This window comes from Podarcis liolepis, assembly GCF_965112155.1.
Source record: "Podarcis liolepis genome assembly, chromosome: 8".
NCBI lineage: Eukaryota > Metazoa > Chordata > Lepidosauria > Squamata > Lacertidae > Podarcis > Podarcis liolepis.
This window is the reverse complement of record NC_139560.1, coordinates 32,117,610-32,143,327: the sequence shown is the minus strand read 5'-3', so window position 1 is coordinate 32,143,327 and position 25,718 is coordinate 32,117,610. Positions and strand designations below refer to the sequence as shown.

The window sequence follows — 25,718 nt, the reverse complement described above, 5'->3', positions numbered from 1 at the left end:
CCTGGCAACCAAACCACTCCCAGCTAACCTTGAAGCTAGCAAATGGGTGGAGGACCACCCATCCACGCTCCCACAGCTTCAGAGCTCCAGAGAGTGGTCAGCATATTACATTTGTCAGACTGCAGCAGGTTGCCCACCACAGCAAGCATGGCAAGTGAAAACGTGGAAGCCCGAATGAAGTATTTGTGGAATTGCAGGACGGCTACTTTGTGCTTCATCAACAACTTCAATTATCTGAGACTCTTTCCCCCATTTGAGCAAGGTTCAGAACACCATGTTAACTATTAATGGGATGCAACAAGTCACCGTTTTACAGCTCTTTCAGGGGAGTGTATCATACAAAGAGTACATTGCCAAGTAATGAATTACTTTGATTGGTGTGTGTGTGTGTGTGTGTGTGTGTGTGTGTGTGGTAGCTTGTCAGCAAATGTTCAGAGAACACAAAGTAGTAACACTGAACAGAGGATCTAAGAAAGTATTTGTTCTGCATCAGCTAGTGCATTTCTGTGGAATAGGCGCACTTGCAACAAAGAACTGGATTGACTGCTTTCATGGGGGCTGCTAAGAATGTATTTGTGTCTCTCTAGTGAGTAAAGTGTAAATATGTAGAGTGCAGGACCAAACTATGAACTTGCAATGATTAGCACAATCATCATCATTATTATTTCCTTATTTATTAATGTAATAGAATTTATATACCTCATGAGTGCAGGAAAAACCTCAAAGTGGTTTACAAAAACCTTCCCCTGAACAGAATCTCTAGGAATAATTGAGGGCTAAATTGGTAAATTCCAACACACAAACATGCCACATATATTTAACTCATTCACTTATTTTTTGTGGTAAGTTGTGTGTGTGGTGGAGACTAGTTATGCAGAGAGCACATGCTTTAGATGCTGTTCACAAGTTAAAGAGGCTTGCTGCCATCGCCTGTTATGTTTGCAACCTATACACTGTGAAATATTGTGATCTACCTTTATAGCTACAGTTCTAAAATTTCAAAGCAAGATACACCAAATGATTCCCCCCCCATGAGGAAATCATCTTATTTTTCACATTAAGAGAAATACGTATAAACCAAGCTAATGAAAATAAAATTAACATTTCCACCCAGGTGGGTAAGTACCAGTGCTTTTCTGACTAGGATAAATTATCTAGAGAAATTCTGTCTTTACAATATATGTTCCTGTTTTCATTTTACATTTTAGCTTGGATTTTAGTAAGTATTTGCTATGAGGAAAAAAACTGTTTCAAAATCACGACAATATCCTATTCAATGCCACTCTTGTCAGATATATCTTCAATCTCAGTTGCAGGATTACTTCTGACACATGCCAGTCAAGCCAGAAAGAGCAACATCCACCTTCCTCCTTGACATTTCAGATGCTTACAGGTGTAAAGTGCATTTGCCTTCATAGTAGCTTTATTTGAATAATTATTTTAAATACATATCTCTGAAAGAGAAAATAGTCTATAAGTACAGAAACATTTAACAGTCTGTGTTGTGACGCAATAATAAAATATTTTAAAGATCAGACTATAAATAACATATAGTGTGTGTGTGTGTGTGTGTGTGTGTGTGTAAAGGTATTATGATGTTGGCAGTTTTATTCTCAGTCTCTTTCCTAATGATTCCTAGCATGGAATTTACCTTTTTTCACAACTGCAGTTCACTGGCATGACATCTCCATCAAGCCACCCAGTACAGTCCCATGGCCCTATTCTGAGTCAGCCACCCTCTATTCAGACCCCATATGTGAAATTAAGATCCAGTCCCCCCAGTTTTATATCTCTTGCTTGCCAATTTCCACCTCAGTTAGAGGAAGGCCCATATCTCAGTGGTACAGCATTTCCAATCTGGCATTTTCAGCTATTTCTGGGGGACACAACTATCTAAAACTTTGCAAAGCCATTGCCAGGTCTGTCACGGTGCTGATAAGCTATATGGGCCCGTGGTCTGACTCATTATGAGGTAGTGACCCATGTTGCACTCTCTGGAACTAACTTTTACCATACAATATTCACAAACCTCTTTCTTGCCTTGCTACGCAAGGAGGACTGTAATCACCACAGCTGCTTAATTAGAAAAAGGCTTTCCGCCTCTGCAGTCTTGTACTTATTTATGTTTACCTTTATATCTTGCCTTTCTTCCAAGGAAATGAAGCTGGCACACATAGTTCTTCCCTGTCCCCATTTTCTCATCCCACCAAGGCTGTGAGGTGTCTTAGGCTGAGAGATGAAGACTGGCCCATGGGTCACCCAGTGAGCTTCTTGGCTGCGTAGGAATTTGAACCCTGGTCCCACAGGGCCTTGTCCAACCCTGACACCACACTGGCTCTCGTCTTATGGAGTTTCTATTAATTTAAGTCCTATAATTTGTGTGCTGTATGAGACAATCTGTTGTCAGGCAACAACAAAAAAGAGGGGGACAGTTTTGTTTTGTTTTTTTTAAGAAAAACTGGAAGCATTTTAGTCAAGCCAGTTGGAACTCTCATTTAAAGGCTCCCATGAAATGTCCCAATATTATCACAAGAAATAGCTAATTGTGTCCCATAAAAAGGGGAATGATACAAGGCGTAGCATGGCACACTTAGCTGGTTTTATGACTCCTCCCATTGCAACACATAAGTTAGCACTTGGATTATCAATTACTGATTGCCAGAAAAACAGAGTGGTTCACATCTTCTTTCCTGGAGAAGTAGACACTTTCAAGGTTTATGTTCAATGATGAGGATCTCTGAGTCCGTCCTGGACATGGAAATGGCAAATTATACGGAAGTCTTAGATCCCAGTTATACTAGTCTGGAGTTTGAAACAATGCAAGTCTTGTATAATGGCAGTGGTGAGTTTGTATCTTCTCAGAGATGAAAACCCGAGTGTTTGAGTGAGCAAGAAAGAAAAAGAAATGAACATTATAAAAGGGTTTTACTCTTAATTGTGTAGCTGAGGTTTGCTTCTGAAAATTGCATCTCTCTGTGTCTCTCTCTCTCGACTTCATCTTAAAATGCATGTTAATAACATTATACCATCTTTATGGTACAGAAAATAAAATGGCAGCTCTGCATAATAAAGTAACTGAACAGGATTGTCATCGGTCAGTTAATCAAACAAAGAAAAATGTTCTTTCAAGCAGAGGAGGTTCTTTCTGTGTTTATTTTATTTACTGTAAGATGCATGAGTAACTATCTTTGGCAGTTTGGGAATGAGAAATATTTTTGTACATGATATTTTAAAATGACAGTTAAGATACAAATGTCCAGAGGGAAAAATAATGGGTCGCACAGAAAAAGTATATTGATGTCTATTTGCAGCTGATAAGTTTAATATACGGTAATATTTCCAGAGTGTTGATATGCAAACTGGACTGACTTGTTAATCACAACAACTCTTTCCAAGCTAATGGTTAGCTGGGACAACTTTTAGCTATTTGGTTAAAGTCACTTTTTAACTTTGGTTGGGTAGAAATTGCCGACACAAAGAGTGCAATAAGAACTCGTGAATGGGATATGAAGCAAATACTATTTAACTTTTCATATAAAAGCAGATTAACGTGTTTGGACATAATGGTTAAATCTTTTTGATCACGTTCCTTGTAAATAAATGTTCATCCTTTATACCTTGTATCAAGACACTTAAGACTTAAATACCGCTAATTGCATTTAAAACTATATTCACACAGAGTTGATCTCTTGGTATGTACTGGTATTTATCAAGGTGAAAGGAACAAAACCATTTAATGAAAGAGAAATCTCCCCATGCTTTTGAGAGTGTACAATCGCTTTGCTTTATTTAAAATGTAAGCTTTTGCATTGGAATACATGTAATATACATTGATGCTGTGGTTTAATAACAGAATAGGTGGAAGTGGAGCAATACTGGAAGCAAGAAATTTTGGGGAAATACCAGTCAACTGCCAATTTAAGTTTGATTATTTGTTTTCATAATTTTGATTTTTGAAGATATAAATAAAATTTTCATGTAACTATTAATTTAAGGTTACCAGATTTTTTTTCAATGAATCCGGGACACTTTTGAACTTCAATGGATTTTGTATGGGGACTGATTTGTAAATCTGGGGACTGTCCCCAGGAAACGGGGACGTCTTGTAACCATACATTAATTCTGGGTAGAATTCTTTAGCTGTTGCAACCAGTAAGACTTCCTACATTCATCAAATAGTGAGATTTCATTGAACATAGCTTCTGATACCCCATTAACCTCAGCATGCTTCCTACTTCCTGTCCTTTAAAAAATACTCACAACAACATTATCCTCACAACATCAAAAACAAAACCCAACATGCTTCCACCGAATTCTTTGAACAAAACCACAGCTGAATCACTTACAATTATGTAAGTGACTTACTGTAGTGAAATTGTTTCATAAATATTTTTCTGGTTGCAGAATATAAGAATGCTTTCCAATTGCAGAATTCCAGCAAGGTTTCCAACCCAGTATGTTCCATGCAGTAAAAACATCTAACATCCAGCAGCTGAAATCTGCCCATCTGGTTGCTCCTTAACTGGATTAAGACTGCATACTTCCACCAAAGAAACAATGGGTCCTGTCACTTTAACCAGTGGCAGTCACCTGCCTCAGAAGGTTGAACCGAAACACAAGTCCTAAACAGTGGTGACAGATGCTGTCTAAGCTGATCAAACCTTTTTAGCAACAAGATCCTTGGCTTTGGGGGGAAAGCCCAAAAGCTTCACTATACAGTGGTACCTCGGGTTACATACGCTTCAGGTTACATACGCTTCAGGTTACAGACTCCGCTAACCCAGAAATATTACCTCGGGTTAAGAACTTTGCTTCAGGATGAGAACAGAAATTGTGCTCCGGTGGCACAGCAGCAGCAGGAGGCCCCATTAGTTAACGTGGTGATTCAGGTTAAGAACAGTTTCAGGTTAAGAATAGACCTCTAGAACGAATTAAATATTTAACCCGAGGTACCACTGTAGAGCTTGATGCTAGGGCTATAAGTTTACATGCAGACGGTCCTAGGCTCACTCTACAGCATCTCTTGAGTAGGTCTGGGCATGTCCCCTATCTGAAACCATTGGCTTCTGCTCCCAGTAGGCGAGGGTGATTTGCCCAGTAATGTAGGAAGTGAGCATAGATGGTACTGAGCTTAATAAACCAATGGCCGGACGACATATCATACAGCTTCCCCAGTTTCTGTTTGTGCGGATGGAGGCCCCTGGATATTACAGCTTTCTTCCAGGGAGTCAACCATGTTGCTGGCCACTGTCAAGTCATCTGAAGATTAATGCACAGTCAATGCATACCAGCCTCCGAGAAAATGTTGCCTTATGGCATTGTCCCTCAATTATTTAAACTAACAAAGATATTTAAGTAGTTAGCTACACATGCAGAGCTGGGCAATTGTGTCAGCACTCCCAACTTCTATTGCAAGCCATGGAGTTTAAACCAAAAGCATTCGTTGTCATGAGCATCATAAATTCTGACAAGTGGGTTTGAAGGCATTCATTAGAAGAACAATCAGGGGTAATTAGGCATGTTGTGTTTTCTGCAGTCCTGGGATGGTGAATGCTAATTAAAAGAGAAGGCCAGTAAGTCCCCCCCCCCCGTATGGTGTAACTTAGCCACATTGTTGTATTCCTCCCCTTCAAGGCTCTACACCGAACTGTACATCTTGTTCTTCCCTTTCCTCAGACAGTTGCTCAGCAGAGCCGCTCGGCATGAACACTCCAGACAGTGGAATTGGTGGCCTTTGTGCAATATGCGGAGACAGAGCAACAGGCAAGCACTATGGCGCCTCCAGTTGCGATGGCTGCAAGGGGTTCTTCCGGCGCAGCATACGAAAGAATCATGTCTACACCTGCAGGTAGGAGAAATAACCCCATCTCAGAGGTACACCATGCAGCATTTCTTTATGTGAACCTTTACTATCCCACTCTTTATAAAACCAGGAGGGGTTCCGGAATCCAATATACAGTGGGACCTCGGGTTACAGACCCTTCAGATTACAGACTCCGCTAACCCAGAAATAGTACCTCGGGTTAAGAACTTTGCTTCAGGATGAGAACAGAAATTGCATGGCGGCAGCAGGAGGCCCCATTAGCTAAAGTGGTACCTCAGGTTAAGAACAGTTTCAGGTTAAGAACGGACCTCCAGAACGAATTAAGTACTTAACCCAAGGTACCACTGTATTGAGATGACAGGTGTCATATTTAATGGGAAGGGATCATACCTTATTTAGCAGAGCACTCGCTTTCCATGAAGAAGGCCCCAGGGTCAAAAGATGCGGCTGCAGGCAGTGCGCAAGAGACCCCAGAGAGCCATTGTCAGTCAGAATGAACAATACTGAACTAGATGGGCAAATGGTCTGACCATGGTATTGGGTGCATCCCGATGTTCCCTTACCACGACACAATGCCAAGACTAAGGGCCACTGTCACAACTTATACAGCCCCCTCCACATTGGGAGAGCTGAAGGTCTGCATCAGGGTTCCCACTCTCAAGTAAAAAAAGGGGAAGATCAGGTTTCTTACTTGTGCAGTTTCTCATTGCAGAAGTTCAGACCCTGACACATGGAGTGGTGATTTAAAGGCCAGGAAGTGCACCTCTTCTTTTGGCAGGTGTGTTCTGCAACATCCTGTTGACTCTATAATGATGCCTCAGTGGTGGATTTATACTGGACCATCCACTCACCATTCTGCTCTTTTGGTTGTCCTGTGATGCTATCCAAATGTCACCACAATATTGCCATCCTGTGCTATGGCTTAACAAAAGCATGCCAGAAAATAAACTGGGGTTTGTGGTATGAAAAGTTACAGGGTTTCAGTGGGAAGTTACGGGACATGCACTGATTGGAAATTGAGTGGCATGTCTACCCTGAAACTTTTGCAGACACAAACACGCATAAAAATGGGATCATGTACTGTATAACCGTCCCAATACCACCCCGAGCACAGGTAATCATGAATGCACAATAAAAAGGACATCTGGCAGTTACAGGAGGTTTAAAGCTTGTTCAGATGAAAATATGTCTTTGAAAAGCAAGGCAGAATGGGCAGTGGCAGATTTCATTAGCAAACAGCTCCACAGGATTGAACCCATTAAAGGTTTTACGTTATAGGGAGTTGCTGTCTGCGAAATGATCTGTAGGTACTAAACTTTTGCCGATTGGGAACAGCCAAAGCAAGTGCAATCACATGATTTTCTTAACTGGGATGAGGGCATGTACAGGAACAGATCTGGATCCAAAAATCTAGAACTGAAGGTAGACAACGGTCTACCCCTGCAGGCAACTCTTCAGTCTGATTCCAGTCCTGGCAAGACTTGAGCCCCCTGGCTGTTCAGCTGCCCACTGCCACTTCTTAACAGCAAGATTCTGCTATGGGTCCTTTTAATCGTGTCTCTTGTCTCTTAATCTTTGCAATTCTCCGCTGTTTGAAAGCAGAAGAGTTTCCTTGCAGAGTGGTACTTGGCACATTAAAGATGAAACTGTTTTCCTCAGCAGTCGTTTGCAATCCTGGGCCAAACCATTTTCATTTGCAAATGGCAACAAATGTAGATTTTGATCGTCAGATATGGCTTCACAAGCAATGCTGTCTTGTGAGGTTCCTTCCTATCCTTGGCTCTATTTTGTCCCTCTATCTCTGTTCTTTCCCCCCTCAAGTCTGACTAGATCTGTGCTACGAGGTGCCCTCTGGCATTTCCTTTTATCCCCTTCTCGTTTCTCAGGAAGGCTGCCTAGGACTGTTGCCGAGGTTAAAAGGTACTCTCCCTCCTGCTTTTACCATCACTTGACTTACCGAGATCTTCAGTTATCTTGAGACTTTCGGATACAAAGACATCTCCGTATGTTAATATTGAAATCCAGGAGAACCTCAGCATTTATCAGTGTGTACTTGATTTCAGCCCTTACACCTGGAAAATAAAGCAATTTAACTTGCCTGATTGCATCAGTCCATTTTAAGCGCAGCAGCTCTAGTTAATTGCACCACTACAGCTAAAATGATGGTCTAACCCAGACAAACAGCCAAAAACTATTTCTCTGGCTGGGGCATCCTCCTGCCTTGCCCCATAATTACTTGAAAACCCTGCATTCTCCCTCCCTATAGTTTAAAGTAGACAGACGAATGTGTTATAGGGTGTCCCATCGCTTCAGGGGAAGAAAAACCTCCCTAGGTGCGTCAGTGCATCTCAGATGGGGATATCACCTCGTTTTGACATGGGTATCACTTGCAGAGTTTGGGTTTGCTTTTAAATTTGGTTAAGGCCCTCTTTCCTATGGAGGACAGTGGACCCATGGGAAAAGTCAATCAGTGGTGGGTAGAGCCAGAGACCATACAGATACAATACTATGATACCATTTTAATCAGTCAGTTCTTTCCCCCTAGGATTCTGGGATCTGTAGTTTGAAGGGTGCCAAGAGCTGGGTGCCAAGAGCTATTCTCCTCACAGATCTACAATTTCTTAGAGTGGTTCAACAAACAATCCTTCTTCACAGGGAACTCTGACAATTTTAGGTCTGTCAGGGGAATAGCTGTCCCCTAGCAACTCTCAGCACCCCTAACAAACCACAGCTCCCACAATTCTTTGAGAGAAGCCATGGCCATTTAATATTGTATCATAGCACTTTCAGTGTATGGTGAATGTGGCCAGAGTCTATAGCAGGGTTAGAATTGCATTATTGCATGGCTCTTTCCTTCTGTGTGCCACCCCATTCTTTCTCTTCTTCTCTACCTCTGCTCACTCACACAGACACACGTGCACATACACTCACACATGAAGCAGAAGCAGTTCTCAGAGGGGCAGCCTGGATAGCAAGAGTGAGCACACAGTGTCTGAAGAGCTGAGTGATTGTTCGTGAAATTTGGCCTAGGGCCACATATGGCCATTGGGCTGCACTCAGGTATAAAAGGTAGCTTGGTAAAATAGAACCAGTGTGGTGTAGTGGTTAGAGTGCTGGAGTAGGTCTTGGGAGACCAGGGTTCAAATCTTCACTCAGCCATGAAGGCTGAGTAACCGTGGGCCAGTCACCATCTCTTAGCCTAAGCTAACGCATTATAAATGTAGAAGTACATTGGGATAGCTCAGTTGGTAAGAACATGAGACTCTTAATTTCAGGGTTGTGGGTTTGAGCCCCACAATGGGTGAAAGATTCCTCCATTGCAGGGGGTTGGACTAGATGACCCTCACGGTCATTTCCAACCCTCCGATTCTATGATTTCATCAGTATCAAAGGCTATAGCCAGGCTCATTCCAGTAGCTTCCATGAACAAAGGCAGACTACCTTTGAATTCCAGATGCCAGGGACAAGCAAGAGCAGAAAGCTGTTTCCTTCAAGCCTTGCCTGAATGCTTTCTACAATATCTGGGGGCCGCCTTGGAAATCATGTGCCAGAGCAGACAAATCTTTGCTCTGATCTTACAGTGCTTTTCTTTCATTTCCTATTCCTGACCATTTGCCCCAGCAGGATTGGATCAAGCTGTAAGAAAATTCATCCTAAACATTCACGAGACTGGGAGCAAAATTTATATGCCTTGCGTTCACAAGATGATGAATAACCTAATGGGATTTTACTTGCCCATCACAAGGAATTATTCCGTAGAAGAATGGCAAAGAGAAATGTTTCAAGGCTGATTAAAGAAAAAATACCACTGAAGGTTGATAGTTGGAGACATTGTTTTGACAGTGCCCATTAATTGTTTCAGCCGTGCTAATCAGGACCCTCCTTTACTTGCACTCTAATATATTTACCCTCGATTCTGTCCAACAGATTTAGCCGGCAATGTACTGTTGATAAGGACAAGAGAAATCAATGCAGATACTGTCGTTTAAGAAAGTGTTTTCGCGCTGGGATGAAGAAGGAAGGTAACTTTTTTTTAACCTCCTGTTCAGAGGAAAACACTTCATATCAATTAGCAGGAAACAAAATCTATAAGCAAATACCTAATGAATATATATTGGTTGTGCCTACAAAAGAAGGAGATTTTTATAGCAGTCGAAATATGTCTCCAATAAGATGTCAGCTTGCTATGTAATTTTTGCTTAATGCTAAGATTTGACATATGGGTCATTTGAAAACAAAGCAAAGCATGCTTTCCTCTAGTTTTGCATGCTACGAGATATTCTTTGTTTTAGTTGAACTTGATTTTTTTTTAATTACTTTTCTCAAGTCATAGTGGCCTCATGGACAAAGTGGTGGATTTAGGTAGGTAAAATCTGAGTTCAGCTGTAGTTTGGTGACCTTATAATAGAATCATAGAATCATAGAGTTGGAAGAGACCACAAGGGCCATCGAGTCCAACCCCCTGCCAAGCAGGAAACACCATCAGAGCACTCCTGACATATGGTTGTCAAGCCTCTGCTTAAAGACCTCCAAAGAAGGAGACTCCACCACACTCCTTGGCAGAAAATTCCACTGTCAAACAGCTCTTACTGTCAGGAAGTTCTTCCTAATGTTTAGGTGGAATCTTCTTTCTTGTAGTTTGGATCCATTGCTCCGTGTCCGCTTCTCTGGAGCAGCAGAAAACAACCTTTCTCCCTCCTCTATATGACATCCTTTTATATATTTGAACATGGCTATCATATCACCCCTTAACCTCCTCTTCTCCAGGCTAAACATGCCCAGCTCCCTTAGCCGTTCCTCATAAGGCATCGTTTCCAGGCCTTTGACCATTTTGGTTGCCCTCCTCTGGACACGTTCCAGTTTGTCAGTGTCCTTCTTGAACTGTGGTGCCCAGAACTGGACACAGTACTCCAGGCGAGGTCTGACCAGAGCAGAATACAGTGGCACTATTACTTCCCTTGATCTAGATGCTATACTCCTATTGATGCAGCCCAGAATTGCATTGGCTTTTTTAGCTGTCGCGTCACACATTTGGCCTAGGGCCACATATGGCCATTGGGCTGCACTCAGTTATAAAACGTACACTCTTGTCCTCAGTTATAAAAGGTACACTCTTGTCCTCAGATCTTCATCTGTAAAATTGTAATAGTAATAGGAAACATAGGTTTGTTGTGAGGCCTCTCATATTATTAATAGTATTCCCAATTTATTGCAAACTACCTTCTGCATCCAGTTCTTTAGAAATGGGACGGGGAAAAAAGAACCATGGACATAGAGCCATCGATGGTTCTATATAGAGCTCATTTCTATGCAGAAGGATGTTTAAAAGCAGACTCATGAGTTCTCCTATATTTTAGCATGTCTGGAAGTAGGCATAGATAAACTATGGAATTCACCCCAGAAGTAATGGTGGCTGCTGGATGACTTTAAAAGATTCGACAAATTCATGGAAGATAAGTTACAGATAGGTAGCCGTGTTGGTCTGCCATAGTCAAAATAAAAAAAATCCTTCCAGTAGCACCTTAAAGACCAACTAAGTTAGTTCTTGGTATGAGCTTTCGTGTGCATGCACACTTCTTCAGATACACTGAAACAGAAGTTGCCAGATCCTTCTATATAGTGAGAAGGTGGGGAGGGGTATTACTCAGATAGCTGAGATGAGCCTGTTGACGACTCTTAACGACTGCAATAGGTCTTACAGGAAAAGGCAAGGGGTGAGAAGGTGAAAAATGGCTTAGTCATGTATAATGAGATAAGAATCCAATGTCTCTGTTCAGACCAGGTCTCTCCATGGTTTTAAGACCTATTGCAGTCGTTAAGAGTCGTCAACAGGCTCATCTCAGCTATCTGCCAATCACCCATTCCCACCACCCTTCTGAGTAATACCCCTCCCCACCTTCTCACTATATAGAAGGATCTGGGAACTTCTGTTTCAGTGTATCTGAAGAAGTGTGCATGCACACGAAAGCTCATACCAAGAACTAACTTAGTTGGTCTTTAAGGTGCTCATGGAAGATAAGAATGTCGATGGATACTAGCCACCATGGCTGCACTTTGCCTCCATGGTCAGAAGCAGTATTCTTCTAAATTCCAGTTGCAGGAAACTGCAGGAGGGGAAATTGCTGTTGTGCTCAAGTCCTGCTTGCTGGCTTCCAATGGACATCTAGTTGACCACTGTGAAAACAGGATGCTGGAGTCAGTGGACCACTGGCTTGGTCCAGCAGGGCTATTCCTTTGTTCTTATGTTTCCTGCATGGTGGGAGCTTTAAGATAAAAAATTGAATTTTTAAAAAGTGGGGTTCAACATTCCATACTCTGCTGTTCCACAGAGGATGCTTTTCATTTTTTCTTCTTAAAAAATTGTTTTTGGGAAGGAGACACGTGACTCCCAGTGTCCACTGCTCTTTGTCTACAAGGGCAACTTTTAGCCCTCAGAATGTGTTGAATTCAATATCATTTTGGCCAGACTGAAGGAGCTTCATTGGAAGGCAGCTTATATATTCACACTGAACAAATAGACAAATCCCATCTGTTCTGAATTCCAGGTGAAAACATTGTATGGTGGTTGATTTTTAAGTCAAAAGGAGGTGGTAATGCTGAAAATTCCAAGGAGTGAGGGAGAATAATGCCAAGCTTGATTCTCCTTTGCAACTGATGTATTCAAAGTAGAAGTTAAATTTCAGGCTTCTGGCAATGTTGTTTTGTTTTGCCCTCTGTGGGTGTGTGACAGACAGACAGAAATTGCTTAGTGCTTCCTTGGAAAAGACCCTTCTCTTGCTGTAGAAGACTTACACGCAGCTATACTTGTAATTTTAGAAAGGTACTCCCCAAAATTCTCAAGTGCATCCCTTTGAAAACAGAAAAATTACATATTAAATCACATCAATGAGATTTGCTTAGCATCAAATAACTGCAATTTAAGCTAAGGCTGCACTTCTGTACCCACCTACTTGAGAGTAAGCCCCATTGAGCAGCCAGGGCAATCCAGAGCCTAATGGGCAGAGGTGGAGAGCGATGGAGCTATGGAACCACTTCCATATCTGCAGACTTGTTTCTCATGTCAGCCAAGGCACAAGGTTGGGAGCAGACATTTGGACCAAGATTGGGCTTGCTGCCATCAAGGAGCAGGAACAGCTCAGGTTCCTGTGGCTCCCAGACCAGCTCTTTCCACTTTCCACAAGCTATCAGTAAGGACTGACACTGGTTCAATTCTTTGGGTGGAGGGACACTAATACAACCCCATGTCCAGCACAAAAGTGGTTTGGGTTACACACTTGGCACCATAAAACCTCAGTCATAGTATTTGCTTACTAGTTTTATCACTGTTCTTTTAATGTATATATGACCTTGTAAAATCCAAGACTTTTTAAGTTTGTAGAAAGTCTTGCATATATTTGACAGGGCTTTCCTCTTCTCCCACCATTGCAGCTCTCAAATGAAAGTTAGTTTCAACCTCTCCCAGCTTATAAAGGATCACAAGCAAGAGTTTAGGAACAAAATTATCTGGGCACTAGGAGCTGTGCCAGTGTTCCTCCATTATTGCCGTGTTCTTCTTTGAGTCCTCCAAGCTAAGGAATACCATTTCATTCTGTTTTCACCATAGGCTTATCACATTTTTTTAAGCAAACAAAAACAAAAAAATAGGCTTTTCAAACTGACTAGTAACAAACTTTGAAGTTGAATTATGTGCAGGCAAAACATTTATTTCTGAAAAACTTCTCATTCTTTTTTTAAAAATGGTTTGTAATGCATTCCCACCATTTATTCAGGGTGATCAAAGTAGTTAGATGCCAGTCCTCTGGTATAATTTTATATTTAAAGCATAACTACATTTTGTTGTTGAGGTGCTGAGTTAAGAAATGAAAAAAGATAGCTTTTCTCCAGTTAAAAAAGACTGGAGCATCATTCTTGATTCACGTCTACGTGACCATTTATCACTTAGTGTTTATCACTGTACGACATTTCTTATTATGACCTTAATAAAAGGCCCATCATGAATGTCCTTGGCTAAGAATCTAGTGCGCCTTCACTATAAAGCGTGTTCATTCTTCATATAAACTGCAGAACACTATATAGTGCACTGAGCACATTTTTATTGAAGCATTGGTGCTGCCTTCTCAACTTCTCTGATGCAGATTGCTTCCTTAAAAATAACAAACGGATCATTGGAAATACAACTGATGCTTTTACAAAAGGTTATGAGGTTCTGTGTGGAATGGAGAAATATGTTGATCACAACTCTGTTTTTCTCTCCTTGATATGACCTTGGATATAAAATAGGTTCAGCAAAGCTGATGGGTAGCCTTATTTATCTCTTTCATTTTTGCATTAAAAGGGACACCTTGTTCCAACACAAGCTTTGTGTTGCACCATGCCATTCTCTTTCGAAAGGCTAGTATGAGATTATTTTTGCTCCATACTATCTGCTCCAAACCCTAATACTAGCATCTCTCAATGCTACATCCTTAAAAATGAACTCTGGCTGGAAGACAGTTGTTTTGAAAGCTGAAAGTGGTTTTAGAGAAGTTTCACATGAGGGATGGAGTTGTGTTATTTTTTAATCCACTTTTTAAAGCAAACCTCCCTAAGTCACTAGTCCCGAAGTTATATGCAGATTGAAACAGCTATCAGTGTGATTGCTTACCCTCCCCGCAAAAATCCATCAGCTACTGCAGCAGTTCAAAAGCTTTGTAAAGAGAAAAGAATGGTGGGGCAAGGAAGGAAAGGTTCAGACCTATCTCCAAAAGTTATGAGACTTTTTTGACTTCAAAATTTCTAAAGTTGAAATGGTGTTCTTTGTAAACAGAAATTATTTTAGGACCGTTTCTTATAATGCTTATATAAAATGTTATAAAAATGTTTGCCATTGCTCTTCCATGAATTTCTGCAATAATGTCATGACCAACTTTGGACATCTATGGTTCATACAGTTTCTTAATAACACTTTGACTACACACAAATCATAACAAGGTAGGACTTTTGGCTTATCCTACAATGTTTCTCAAACTTGGGTCTCTAGCTGCTGTTGAACTGCAACTCCCATTATCCTTTGCTAGCAGGTCAGGAATGATGGGAGTCGCAGTCCAGCAATAGCTGGAGATCCAAATTTGAGAAACACTGTAATATGTTACAAACAAACAAACTGTCTGACTGCTCTAGCATTGCCCCACCCCTGGCATGAGCAAGATAGACAAATCACTAACCTTTGACTTCCCATTACATCTGGATCAAGGAACATGATTTATCTATCACTAAGAAGCCACAATTGCTAGCCAGCCTCAAGCCATGGTTTATTGTTGGTTTGCTGCTTTTTAAAACTGGCTTATGTTGGCTTGCAGATTGTATTAGGGTGAAGCAAACCACAATCCTGCATTTGTACATAATGGCAAACCAAGGCTTCTAGGTTTCTTCATCCTACTCTTGCCAGGGCAGGAAAAAAGCAGGAGCGATTAGATAGCACCCTGCTCATTCCTGGTAAACCATGATAAGCTGGAAACTCTGGTTTATAGTAAACGCTACCTTTGAAAATCAGTAGCATGGCCTGCATGCAAACCAATGTGCAATTTTGTTTCCTTTCCCAGCTGTGCAAAATGAACGGGACAGGATAAGTACAAGACGAAGTGCATCTGATGGCAGCAACATTCCTTCTATTAATATGTTGGCCCAGGCTGAGTTGCTTTCTCACCAGGTACAGCAATCCACCATCATGGCGTATAGGATCCCCATGACCTTTAAAATATTCTCTGTTTTATACATGCACCTATCCTTTTGCATTTGCAATACAGAAATGAGATGGGAAGATTCTCTCTGGAAAATTATAATCTGATTCAGCTTCTTTTGCAATAAGCTTTATACATCTTTCACTTTCAAAATACTTAGCTGCCTGATTCGGGTAGAGCCATTAGCCCTATTGGGTGTGATTTGTAAGTTATCTGAAGAAATGTTTCACTGACCACTTGGAATACTCCTGTTGAAGTTAGTGAAATATCAGGGGCTGAATGCCTAATTCTAAAGGTCTACTTTTTTCTGTAACAGTGAAAACAGAGCTTGGTTTGTGGGGTGCTAAGGGAAAGAAGTATAGTGTTGGTTTTTGACACTCAGTAGGAATATTCTTATGACCAACATTATTTCTGTGATTAAGTTGTTTTAAACTGTTTTTAATGTAGTGTTTCAAAAGGGATGCGGGTGGCGCTGTGGGTTAAACCACAGAGCCTAGGACTTGCCGATCGGAAGGTCAGTGGTTCGAATCCCTGTGACGGGTTGAGCTCCCATTGCTCAGTCCCTGCTCCTGCTAACCTAGCAGTTCGAAAGCACATCAAAGTGCAAGTAGATAAATAGGTACTGCTTCACTGGGAAGGTAAACGGCGTTTCCGTGCGCTGCTCTGGTTCGCCAGAAGCGGCTTAGTCATGCTGGCCACATGACCCGGAAGCTGTACGCTGGCTCCCTCGGCCAGTAAAGCCAGATGAGCGCCGCAACTCCAGAGTCGGTCATGACTGGACCTAATGGTCAGGGGTCCCTTTACCTTTAATGTAGTTTTTTAATTGTTGTAACCTGCCCTGTGACCTTACGGTGAAGAGTGAGTAAACAACAACCAAGAAACCATACAGAACAACTTCTAATTGTTTATATAATTCAAATCCTGCTTGTCTTTGATGCCACTTCTATCTCTTCGTCTGAACCTCCACCATTTTTTCATCCTTTCCTCTTAAGGTTTAGCAAAGATTGTTCCTCTTTTTCTTCGCATGATATTCAGAAACCCCATTACTTTTGGCTCCCACCTTTGCTTTCTCCTCCTATAACTCCTTGACTTTGTAGTGTGGATGCAAAAGTGACTGTCACAAAATGGAAAGTCCAACAGTACAATCCTATGCATGTTGATCCCATAAAGCTCAAAGTTCAGACAATTGCATAGTGTAGGGACTGCATCCCACATCTCTCTCACCATGCATATGAACATGATATACTCATTATTTGGTGTATATATGGGCTAGTATATACTCACTATAAACCTATTTTCTGTTGGTATGGGGGGTTATAATGGGTGACTGTAGGCAGACAAAACTTTATTATAAAGACTGCTGGAATAATGTGAGTTCATAATTTCTCTCCACTATAACCAGCTCCCTGTTTCAAGCCCCTGTGCTGGTACTGACATCAGCGTTAAGAAAATTGCTGGCATTAGCGAAGTATGTGACTCTATGAAGCAGCAGCTCCTGGTGCTTGTAGAATGGGCAAAATACATTCCAGCTTTTTGTGAACTACGGCTGGATGATCAGGTATGGGATAATGAGCTGAGAAGCCACAATAATGGTTCCGTGTTGAAGGCTCTCTTTTCACGGAAGACACTTCTAGGATGTTAAGCCAGAACATCAAGGGAAGTAGAGATCATGGGGGAGCTGGTTCTGGCATATATACAGTTATATTCAAGAGAGTGGGTAGGATTGGGTCTAGAGAAGATCATGCCACACAGCAGGAGCCACGCAAACAAGCCCAGGTGCAAACAAATCCACAGTAAGCAACTGAGATCTAAGAAAAAAGAGGTGAAAAAATCAGGAAAAATCTACCTTTTATGAGACACAGTCAATTTACTCTATAAGAAAAATGCCAAAAGGCCTCTTCCTACCTGCTTTCAACAGGGGTATTGGGAGGCAGTGGGCAGTTCTTGTTCGGCCTTCACTAATCTGGTGCCTTCCACATGTTTTGGACTACAACTCCCATCAGCCTAACCAGCACAGGACTATTGTCCAAAACGCCTAGAGAGCACCAAGTTAGTTGCTCTAGGAACAGCAGAGAGAGCTGAGGGACTGAGTCTCAAGGCCTGATTTTCAGGACGTCATCAGGTATTGCACATATTCAGAAACTGGAAACAAAGCCAAAACAGAGCAACTGCTTATCCAAATAGACAAACTTCCATTGTATTTCTAAAGTGGAAACCTCTTGTCTTCAAGAGGGAGGGAGGGTGTCTTCACATAGTGTCAACAGCTAGTGTATGTGATTCATCTTATTCCACTTGCTTTATTTTTGAAGTTACTATTGTTCTATGCACATTGTTTTTCCCAAGGTTGCCCTGTTAAGAGCACATGCTGGAGAACACCTTTTGCTTGGAGCAGCAAAACGCTCTATGCTTTACAAAGACATTATTCTTTTAGGTAAGTTTATCTTTATTTTACTTTTTACAACACAGTCCTGTGCATATTTACTGTCTCACTGGGCATGATTCAACTAAGTAGGTGTGCTAGTGGGAGCTGGCTCATGAGTTTCCCCATCCTCCTCCAGCCCAAATTGACTCAAATGTGGTATAGAAAAACACTCCCCCCCCCCAGGTGGAGGAGATGGGAGATTATTCCGTCAGGCTTGCTGAAATATGTTGATGGAATGACTGGAAGAGCTTGGATTCTTTGCACAGTGTTATTGGGGTTTACTCTTAGTAATTGTACATAGGATCACCATCTAAGACACATCATGCTCTAACTAGGGATGAGTGAATCTGCCAGTTTTGGTTTCTCAAAGTTTATCCTTTTCCCAGTTTTTAGTTCTCAACATTTCCACATCAGTAAGCAACTTTTTAAAAATAAAGTCATCAGAATTTTAGTGCACATGTACACATTTTGCATGCAATTTCCCACAATCCAGTCGTACCTTGGAAGTCGAATGGAATCCGTTCCGGAAGTCCTTTCGACTTCCAGAAATGTTCAAAAACCAAATTGCGGCATCTTTTTGGGTTCCAAAAGAACATTTGCAAACCAGAACAATCACTTCTGGGTTTGTGGCTTTCGGGAGCCAAAATGTTGGCGTTCCAGTGCATTCGGGATCCAAGGTATGACTGTATACACATTTTTGCAAAGCCGTTTTCTGTAGTATAATGCATATTTGTATACATTCTCACTAACATGTTCATTTTTTTTGGCACACGTTACTTAGCTGGAGAACCACATTTCACAATTTGGAGTAGCACAAATTGCAAGGGATGGCAGTGTTTCAGTTTCATGTTGATGCAGAAATTGTGAATTAAGGAGGTTTGCCTTGCCTTGTGAACTGAACTTCTCCCCATCCATAGCTCTGATATTTCCAATTCATTATACACAGCATTGTATCTGCTATTCAGGTTTGGAGAGAGGCTGATATGTTGATGACAAAAGCTTAAGGTGTGGCCGTGTTGGCTGTTGCAGAGCCTAGTGCTATATAGCAGCATTAGTCAATGGGATGCCCTCCACATGTTGGACAACAGTTCTCACCATCCTTGACTATTAGCCATGCTGGCTGGCCCTGGTGGGAGCTATGTAGTTAGCAACATATGGAGGGTACGGGAGCTATGTAGTTAGCAACATATGGAGGGTACCATGTTAACTACCCTGGTATATAGGATTCATGGTAAGTATATTGGATTCAAAAAGGGAAGATTCGGCCACCCATCTGTCTTAAGATGATCCTTGAAGATTTTGCTCTCCTTCTTGGTGGATATACTATGATTATGATTTCTCTGCTGGCATATTATTTGTGGAAATAAATATTGCATGTGTGGAGAAAGGTCTTTTGTGAACACATTCATCTGCATAAATGCACGATAGAAAATGGAAGCTGAATATGAATTTTAAGGCTACTTACGTTGTCAAAAGAGTTCTGATTTTGTTTTTGCTTCTTTAGGTAATGATTTTGTAATCCATCGCAACAGTTCCGAAATTGAGATCAGCCGAGTAGCAAACAGGATACTGGATGAGATAATTCGACCATTTCAGGAGATCCAAATTGATGATAATGAATATGCTTGCTTAAAAGCAATTGTCTTCTTTGATCCAGGTATACTTCAGAATCCAACACACACACACACACACACACACACACAATGTGATAGAGATAGCATAGTCTTAGCTGAAAAGCTGAAGATTTTCCTATACTAATGTTGACCTTGATGTGGTTCCCAATTTAACAAAATGTGTCTTTGTCAGCCTTCCCCAACCCAATGCTCTCCAGTCTTTGTACTATGACTCCTATCATCCAACAACAGTTAAAAACAGAAAAAGTTCAAAATGACAATCAGTAAACCACTGTCAAAGGATATAGTCTTGATTGCCTACATAGGCCTGGCAAAATAGGATTTTTTAAAGCAGATGTTTAAAAGTTGGCACGGAAGGCACCATCATGATAGTAGAAAGATCTGCACAGGAACTAGTCTGTCCCTCCTTCCTTTTGAAATGCCCTGTTGTGAGTATAGAGGTGGGTTTTTTCTACAGGCTACCACTGGTTGTAACTTCTGCCCATCTATCATGTGGCCAGTTACATTGGGAAGCTCCAAGTTGGTGGAGGGACACCTCTATTCCACCCCAATCCCCTCCAGCAGAGTATTTGGGGAATTTGGATTGATCTGTGAGTCTTCTTTATCCCCAGGGCCCACATGGATAGTAACAATACCAATGATTCCTTGCTTTGGTGCTTTCTTCCATACCCTTACGAAAGATTTCTTTGTTGTTTGAAGATGCGAAAGGACTGAGTAACCCAATGAAGATCAGGAACACGAGGTTTCAAGTTCAGATCAATTTGGAGGACTACATCAATGACCGTCAGTACGACTCCAGGGGACGCTTTGGAGAACTCTTACTACTTCTGCCCACCCTTCAGAGCATCACCTGGCAAATGATTGAGCAAATACAATTTGTGAAACTGTTTGGAATGGTTAAAATTGATAGTTTGCTTCAAGAAATGTTACTGGGAGGTAGGTGTGTCAGTAGGTTTTATTGGACTTCCTTGTGTTTAACTGTACAGTGGTACCTTGGTTCTCAAACTTAATCCGTTCCGGAAGTCTGTTCCAAAACCAAAGCATTCGACAACCAATGCTACTTTTGGGCCTAGAATTATTTTTGCAAAATTTAGGGCTAAGGGGGTTTGACATTTATGTAATAACTTTATGTAAACAGAAGTGGAGGACTTCAGGCCCTGGAACCAAATGCCCCCTTGTAGGCTTTTCTGTTTCTCCCTGTGGACTCTCTCCAGGCCACACACCTGGACTGACCTGTTCTGTGCCCCATGAGAATGTCCCTCATAGGACACTCAGTAGGAACTAGCAGTCAAGGGGTAGTGGTACATCTCATCTTCCTCTGTTTTCATCCTGGCTTTGTCAATAAGTGAATTAAGGTCTTGCAGCTCCTCTAAGTGAGGGAAATGTATTTTATTTTCTAGAATCAACCAGCATGAGACTCTTAATCTCAGGGTTGTGGGTTCAAGCCCTCTGTTGGGCAAAAGATCCCTGCATTGCAGTGGGTTGGTGTAGATGCCCCTAATGGTCCATTTCAACTCTACAGTTCTCTGATTCTCTGTCCATTTGCACAGACAAACGCTTGGGTTTTCTCTTGCAGGTACGTCTAGTGATGCCACGAATCTCCACCAAGTTCATCCTCATCTAGCCCAAGATCCCCTCACTGGACAAACTCTGCTTATAAGTTCAGTGGCTGCTCCTGTACATGCAGAACAGATTTGTAAGTTTATTGTAAATATATCATTTGAGTGTAACTTCTGTGGGTTATTTTTAATTAACTGCTTAATTGGTTATCAGTGCTTCACATCATTTTTTTCAACCTTAATTGTTTTCTACTAACAACCTGAGTTTAAAATTTAATTTCTTATATTGAGCAAATTTTTAGTGAAGGCTAGGCTGTAGCATTGCCAAATCTTCATCCAGAAATACTTTGGGGGGGTGGTGGTCCAAAGAGTGGCTTTCAGAGGGCATGAAATGTTTTTTTTGAACAAGTCTTTAACACTATCTTTTTCATTGCTGTTATTTGAAGAGGTTCTCAGTATTCATTTTGTAGTTTGCTCCTTCTCCGTATCATTTCTCTCTCTGGGCTTTCTTTCCATGTTATCTCAGCCAACTGCAGATCCTTCACCAAATATGATGCTGCCACAATACCATGTAACCAATAAGATTAGATGTTTTAGGTTTTGGGGTTTTTTTTGTTTTGTTTTTACAATCAAGCGGTATATAAATTTTATGAAGTAAATAAAAATTCATGAAATAAAAGAGTTGGATACATCAGAGTTTCCTGAACTTGGGTCTCCAGCTGTTTTTGGACTACAGTTCCTATCACCTCTGAACCACTGGTCCTGCTAGCTAGGAATGATGGGAATTGTAGTCCAAAAATAGCTGGAGACCTAAGTCTGGGAAACACTGGGCTACAGGATGATGGCACTGAGAACCAACAAGCCAGTGTCCTCACTCTAAATGGGTATAGGGAGGTGGTGGTGCCTCAGTCCAAATTGACTGTGGGGCTGAAGCTACTATACTGCATTGGGAGAGTCAGCATCCGCTGAATGGCCTTGACAACTGGAAAGCCCCTGCGGACATATTTCCCACGTTCAGGCCCTCGCTGAAATAGTAGTGACTTATTCACGGCAGGTGAAAAATGTTCATGAAAAGCACATTCCCTGCCTCTTGTTTCAACGCAGCCCTAAGTTAAGAGAAGCTTTGATTTGATTACTGATAATTCCTTTTCAATTCTTCCCCAGCAACTCCTGAAACTCCTCTGCCTTCTCCTCCACAAGGCTCTGGTCAGGAATACAAGGTAGCTGCAAACCAAGTTACGGTTATTTCACAGCAATCTCTTCCAAAACAAAAGCCATTGTGATATTGATCAATGCTTCTTCTTTTTGTAATACAAGCACTGCATTAAGCCATTGTGACACTGGAAAACTCAGGACAGATAACTCAGATCTGCTGTTAAAGAGACAAGTACAGTTCCCTTTAGAGACTTTTTTTATATATATAAGAAAACAACAAATAAATCACTTTTACTAACTTTTTTTTAAAAAAAGCTTGAATTCAGATATAATTTGTGGGTGCAAGTAGGTGAACAGAGAAGGGGAAGCTGTTTCCTGTTTGCAATGCATTTGAATCAGTATTGAAGAAATTTAATTTATTGTCCCCTTATACATGAAAAAGTCTTAAGTATCACTAGCGGAATGCAAAGCCTGATTTTAATAGAACTGCAAGCTGAAATTTAGAAATAATGAAACAGCAAAGCAAGTAGTTTTAACAGTTAATCAAAGCAGGTGTCTCATTTTCTTGAATATACAATGGAGGTTGAAAGCCAAAATACTTCCTGCAAGCATCTATGTGACGTATGTGTGAATTATATAGTGAAATCCTGTACATGTTTACTCAAAAATAAGACCCATTGAGTTCAGTGGAGCTTACTCTCAGGCAAGTATGCATTGGATTCTAACCTATGTGGAAGCAAATCTCCTTAATTTCAATGGAATTTATTTTAAGTAAGTGAATACTGCTGTGGGATTTGTTTAAAAATGTATTGTCTTTTGCTCTTAAGTAAGAGGCTCTTGTAAATAAGTTCTGCTTTTAATGTTGAACTGTGGGTTTTTAAAAAGCTACTATTCAAAATGTGAACTATAATTTTTAAAAGATTTAAATAAGGATGTTAGCAAAAAGTGGAGAAATATTTTCCCCATTTACACTTTCTCCTGAAGTGGAAAAATTAGAAATTTTGGGGGAAATTGGAAAAAAAAGCACGTATCTTCTGAAGTATTCTGTTAGAATGAATAGAGCAGTGTTCTAAAATAGCACTGTTGCAGCCAATACACACAGCTGCAATTTTTTTTAGTTCCAACATTCAAAGGTGGGGATATTAGTGATTAAAGCATTGGTACTATGTTTGCCTTGGTTGCTAAACAAGCAACACTCTTATCACTTGATGCTGAAAAAGTACATCTAAATATTTTCCAGTATAGAATACGTTCAGATGGCTAGTAGCCTAACAAGCGCAGCCTCTGACTGTTGATTCTATTTTGCATTTTTTGCATCAAGTGAAATAAATGGATGAATGTTAGAAAATAGACACATGCCCTCTTATAACACGCAAACAGGAAAGTGTCGAGAAGCTTGCTTCAGTTCATACAAGACCTTCAAACGTTGATGGTTTATATTTTCATCTTCTATCTTTCTCTATTTTCCCAGCTGGCAAAAAAGGGAGGGGGACTACAAAAGACTTTGATACCAAAAGCTTACAATATCATGTCATACGCTAGATTTTTAATCAATAAAAATAAGCATATCCAATTTAAAATGTCATGCAACCAAAAAAGTTTCACATACTGAATAGCACAATGTTATGTGTTGTGCTAAGTTTTTTTAATGAGCAAAGTGAGTTTAGCTTTTATAAGAAAGTACTGGATATATTTCAATTTCCCCCCAAATTTCTCTCTTTTGTTCTAGAGAAAACAAACATATGGGAAAACATCCTCCACGTGACTTTAAAATATCCATAGATTTTACAACTGTAGACCCTTCTGATGTTATCGGCATAGTATCAAAGCTGTTGCAGTTCAGTTCTTTGTCATGCTTTTCCGGTGACATCAAAACCATTGGACCAATGTCATGGCGCCGTTCTTACACCAAAGTTGTTCCTAATAGAGATTGGGTTGTGTCATAATGCCCACTCTGGGTAGCAGATCCCAGAAGGCCCTGCAGTAAAGTCTATGGAAAAGTTAGATATAAGAACATAAGAAGACCCTACTCTTTGAGGCAAGTGGCCCATCTGGTTCACCATATTGTTCTCATAGTGGCCAACTAAATACTTAAGGGAAGCCTGAATGCAATAGCACTCCCCCCCAAGTGATTCTGACCAAGTGGCGTTCAGAGGCATATTGCTTTCAACAGTGGAGGCAGAACATAGCCATCTTGGATAGTAGCCATTAATAGGCTCACCCTCCATTAATTTGTTTAATCCAGACGCAGGTCCGGCACTGGTCCTGAGCTGAGACCTTTGCTCAGGAATGCCCAGAAAATGCTTCTCCACCTAGAGTCCCAAATACCACATCACTGGACCACTGGCATAGGCAACAAACCAAGAGGGAACTAACAGCAAGAGTGGGAGTGAGTTAGCCTGAGCATGGCAATCTGGGTTGAGTACCATAAAAGGGAGTAGTTGGAGTAGTAGGTGGATCACCTGGAGCTCTCCAAGGTCCTGTACCTCTACTTTGCCTTGCTCTTTGGGCTTCCATTTCATGATGGGATAGGACAAGATGGTGGTGATGGTGAAGGAGGCAGGTCCACATTATGGATACTTCCTATCTGGTCCAAGTGTCTATTGTTACCTGAGCATTGCAGCAAGAAAGCAAAGGAGCAGAGTTTTGGTGCTTAACACTGTACATAGCTCTCAGATGAATGACTAAATGATTTCCTAGACTGCCAAATGAAATGAAGCTCTTTTCCTTTTTGAAACTCTTAATATTGTTATCTATTTTATACAATGCTTTTCCTTGTTAAATAATAAGTATATTGTAATTTATTGAGAATCTGATTTATTTTCTAGGTGTAAAATTATTTTTGTAAGCCTAATTGTACAAAATCAAAATGACTGGCTTTGTTCGAATGGTATATTGTGCTGAGCTGTTTGAACCATGATGTAATGTATGGATGTTGGCTTGAGTAGCCATGAAATGGCTGCTGCAAATGTTTTCAGATAGACTGTTTTTCATCAATGCTCAATAAACAGATATTGAAAACATATGAATGTTAAATGGGCCTTGAAGTAACTTTTTTTCTTTGCATAATGTAAACAGCAATGTTGGGTTGTTGGGTTGTTTTTACAAAAATTGGCTGTCATAACTATGAGCAGAAAAACTTAAACTGTTATTGAAATCAGATGAGAACCACATCACAGCTCAAACTGCATCGGTTAGAGCTTTAATTAGGCTAAATTCCTTTTATTTCTTACTCAGTTCATTGAAATCCTTAGATTTTCTAAGAGGTGAGATTGCTCTTTGGGGATGACAGCTATTGTATTGTAAGTTAATAGTTTCATCCCCCCCCCTTTTTTTGACTTTTTGAGGTTTCAGATCAGAAAATTATGTGTTATTTAATTCAGGGAAGAATGGATGAGATTAATT

The 25,718-nt window shown here is 40.8% G+C and overlaps 1 protein-coding gene across 6 annotated transcripts in view; it reads left to right on the top strand.

The window, feature by feature from the left end:
- Positions 1-25,718, top strand: part of HNF4G (hepatocyte nuclear factor 4 gamma) — a 68,186-nt gene that overhangs the window by 35,183 nt on the left and 7,285 nt on the right. For 2 of the 6 annotated variants that reach the window (XM_083517351.1, XM_083517354.1), the window contains 9 exons: positions 5,677-5,848; positions 9,752-9,846; positions 15,406-15,512; positions 16,946-17,101; positions 17,887-17,974; positions 19,470-19,622; positions 20,299-20,535; positions 21,176-21,295; positions 22,323-22,378. In XM_083517351.1, coding sequence (XP_083373477.1) covers positions 5,703-5,848; positions 9,752-9,846; positions 15,406-15,512; positions 16,946-17,101; positions 17,887-17,974; positions 19,470-19,622; positions 20,299-20,535; positions 21,176-21,295; positions 22,323-22,378 — 1,158 coding nt within the window. In that variant the 5' untranslated portion in view covers positions 5,677-5,702. Of the gene's footprint in view, positions 1-2,672; positions 2,843-5,676; positions 5,849-9,751; positions 9,847-15,405; positions 15,513-16,945; positions 17,102-17,886; positions 17,975-19,469; positions 19,623-20,298; positions 20,536-21,175; positions 21,296-22,322; positions 25,350-25,718 lie in introns of those variants that run through there. The other 4 variants (XM_083517353.1, XM_083517352.1, XM_083517349.1 and 1 more) reach the window with 3 other exon arrangements.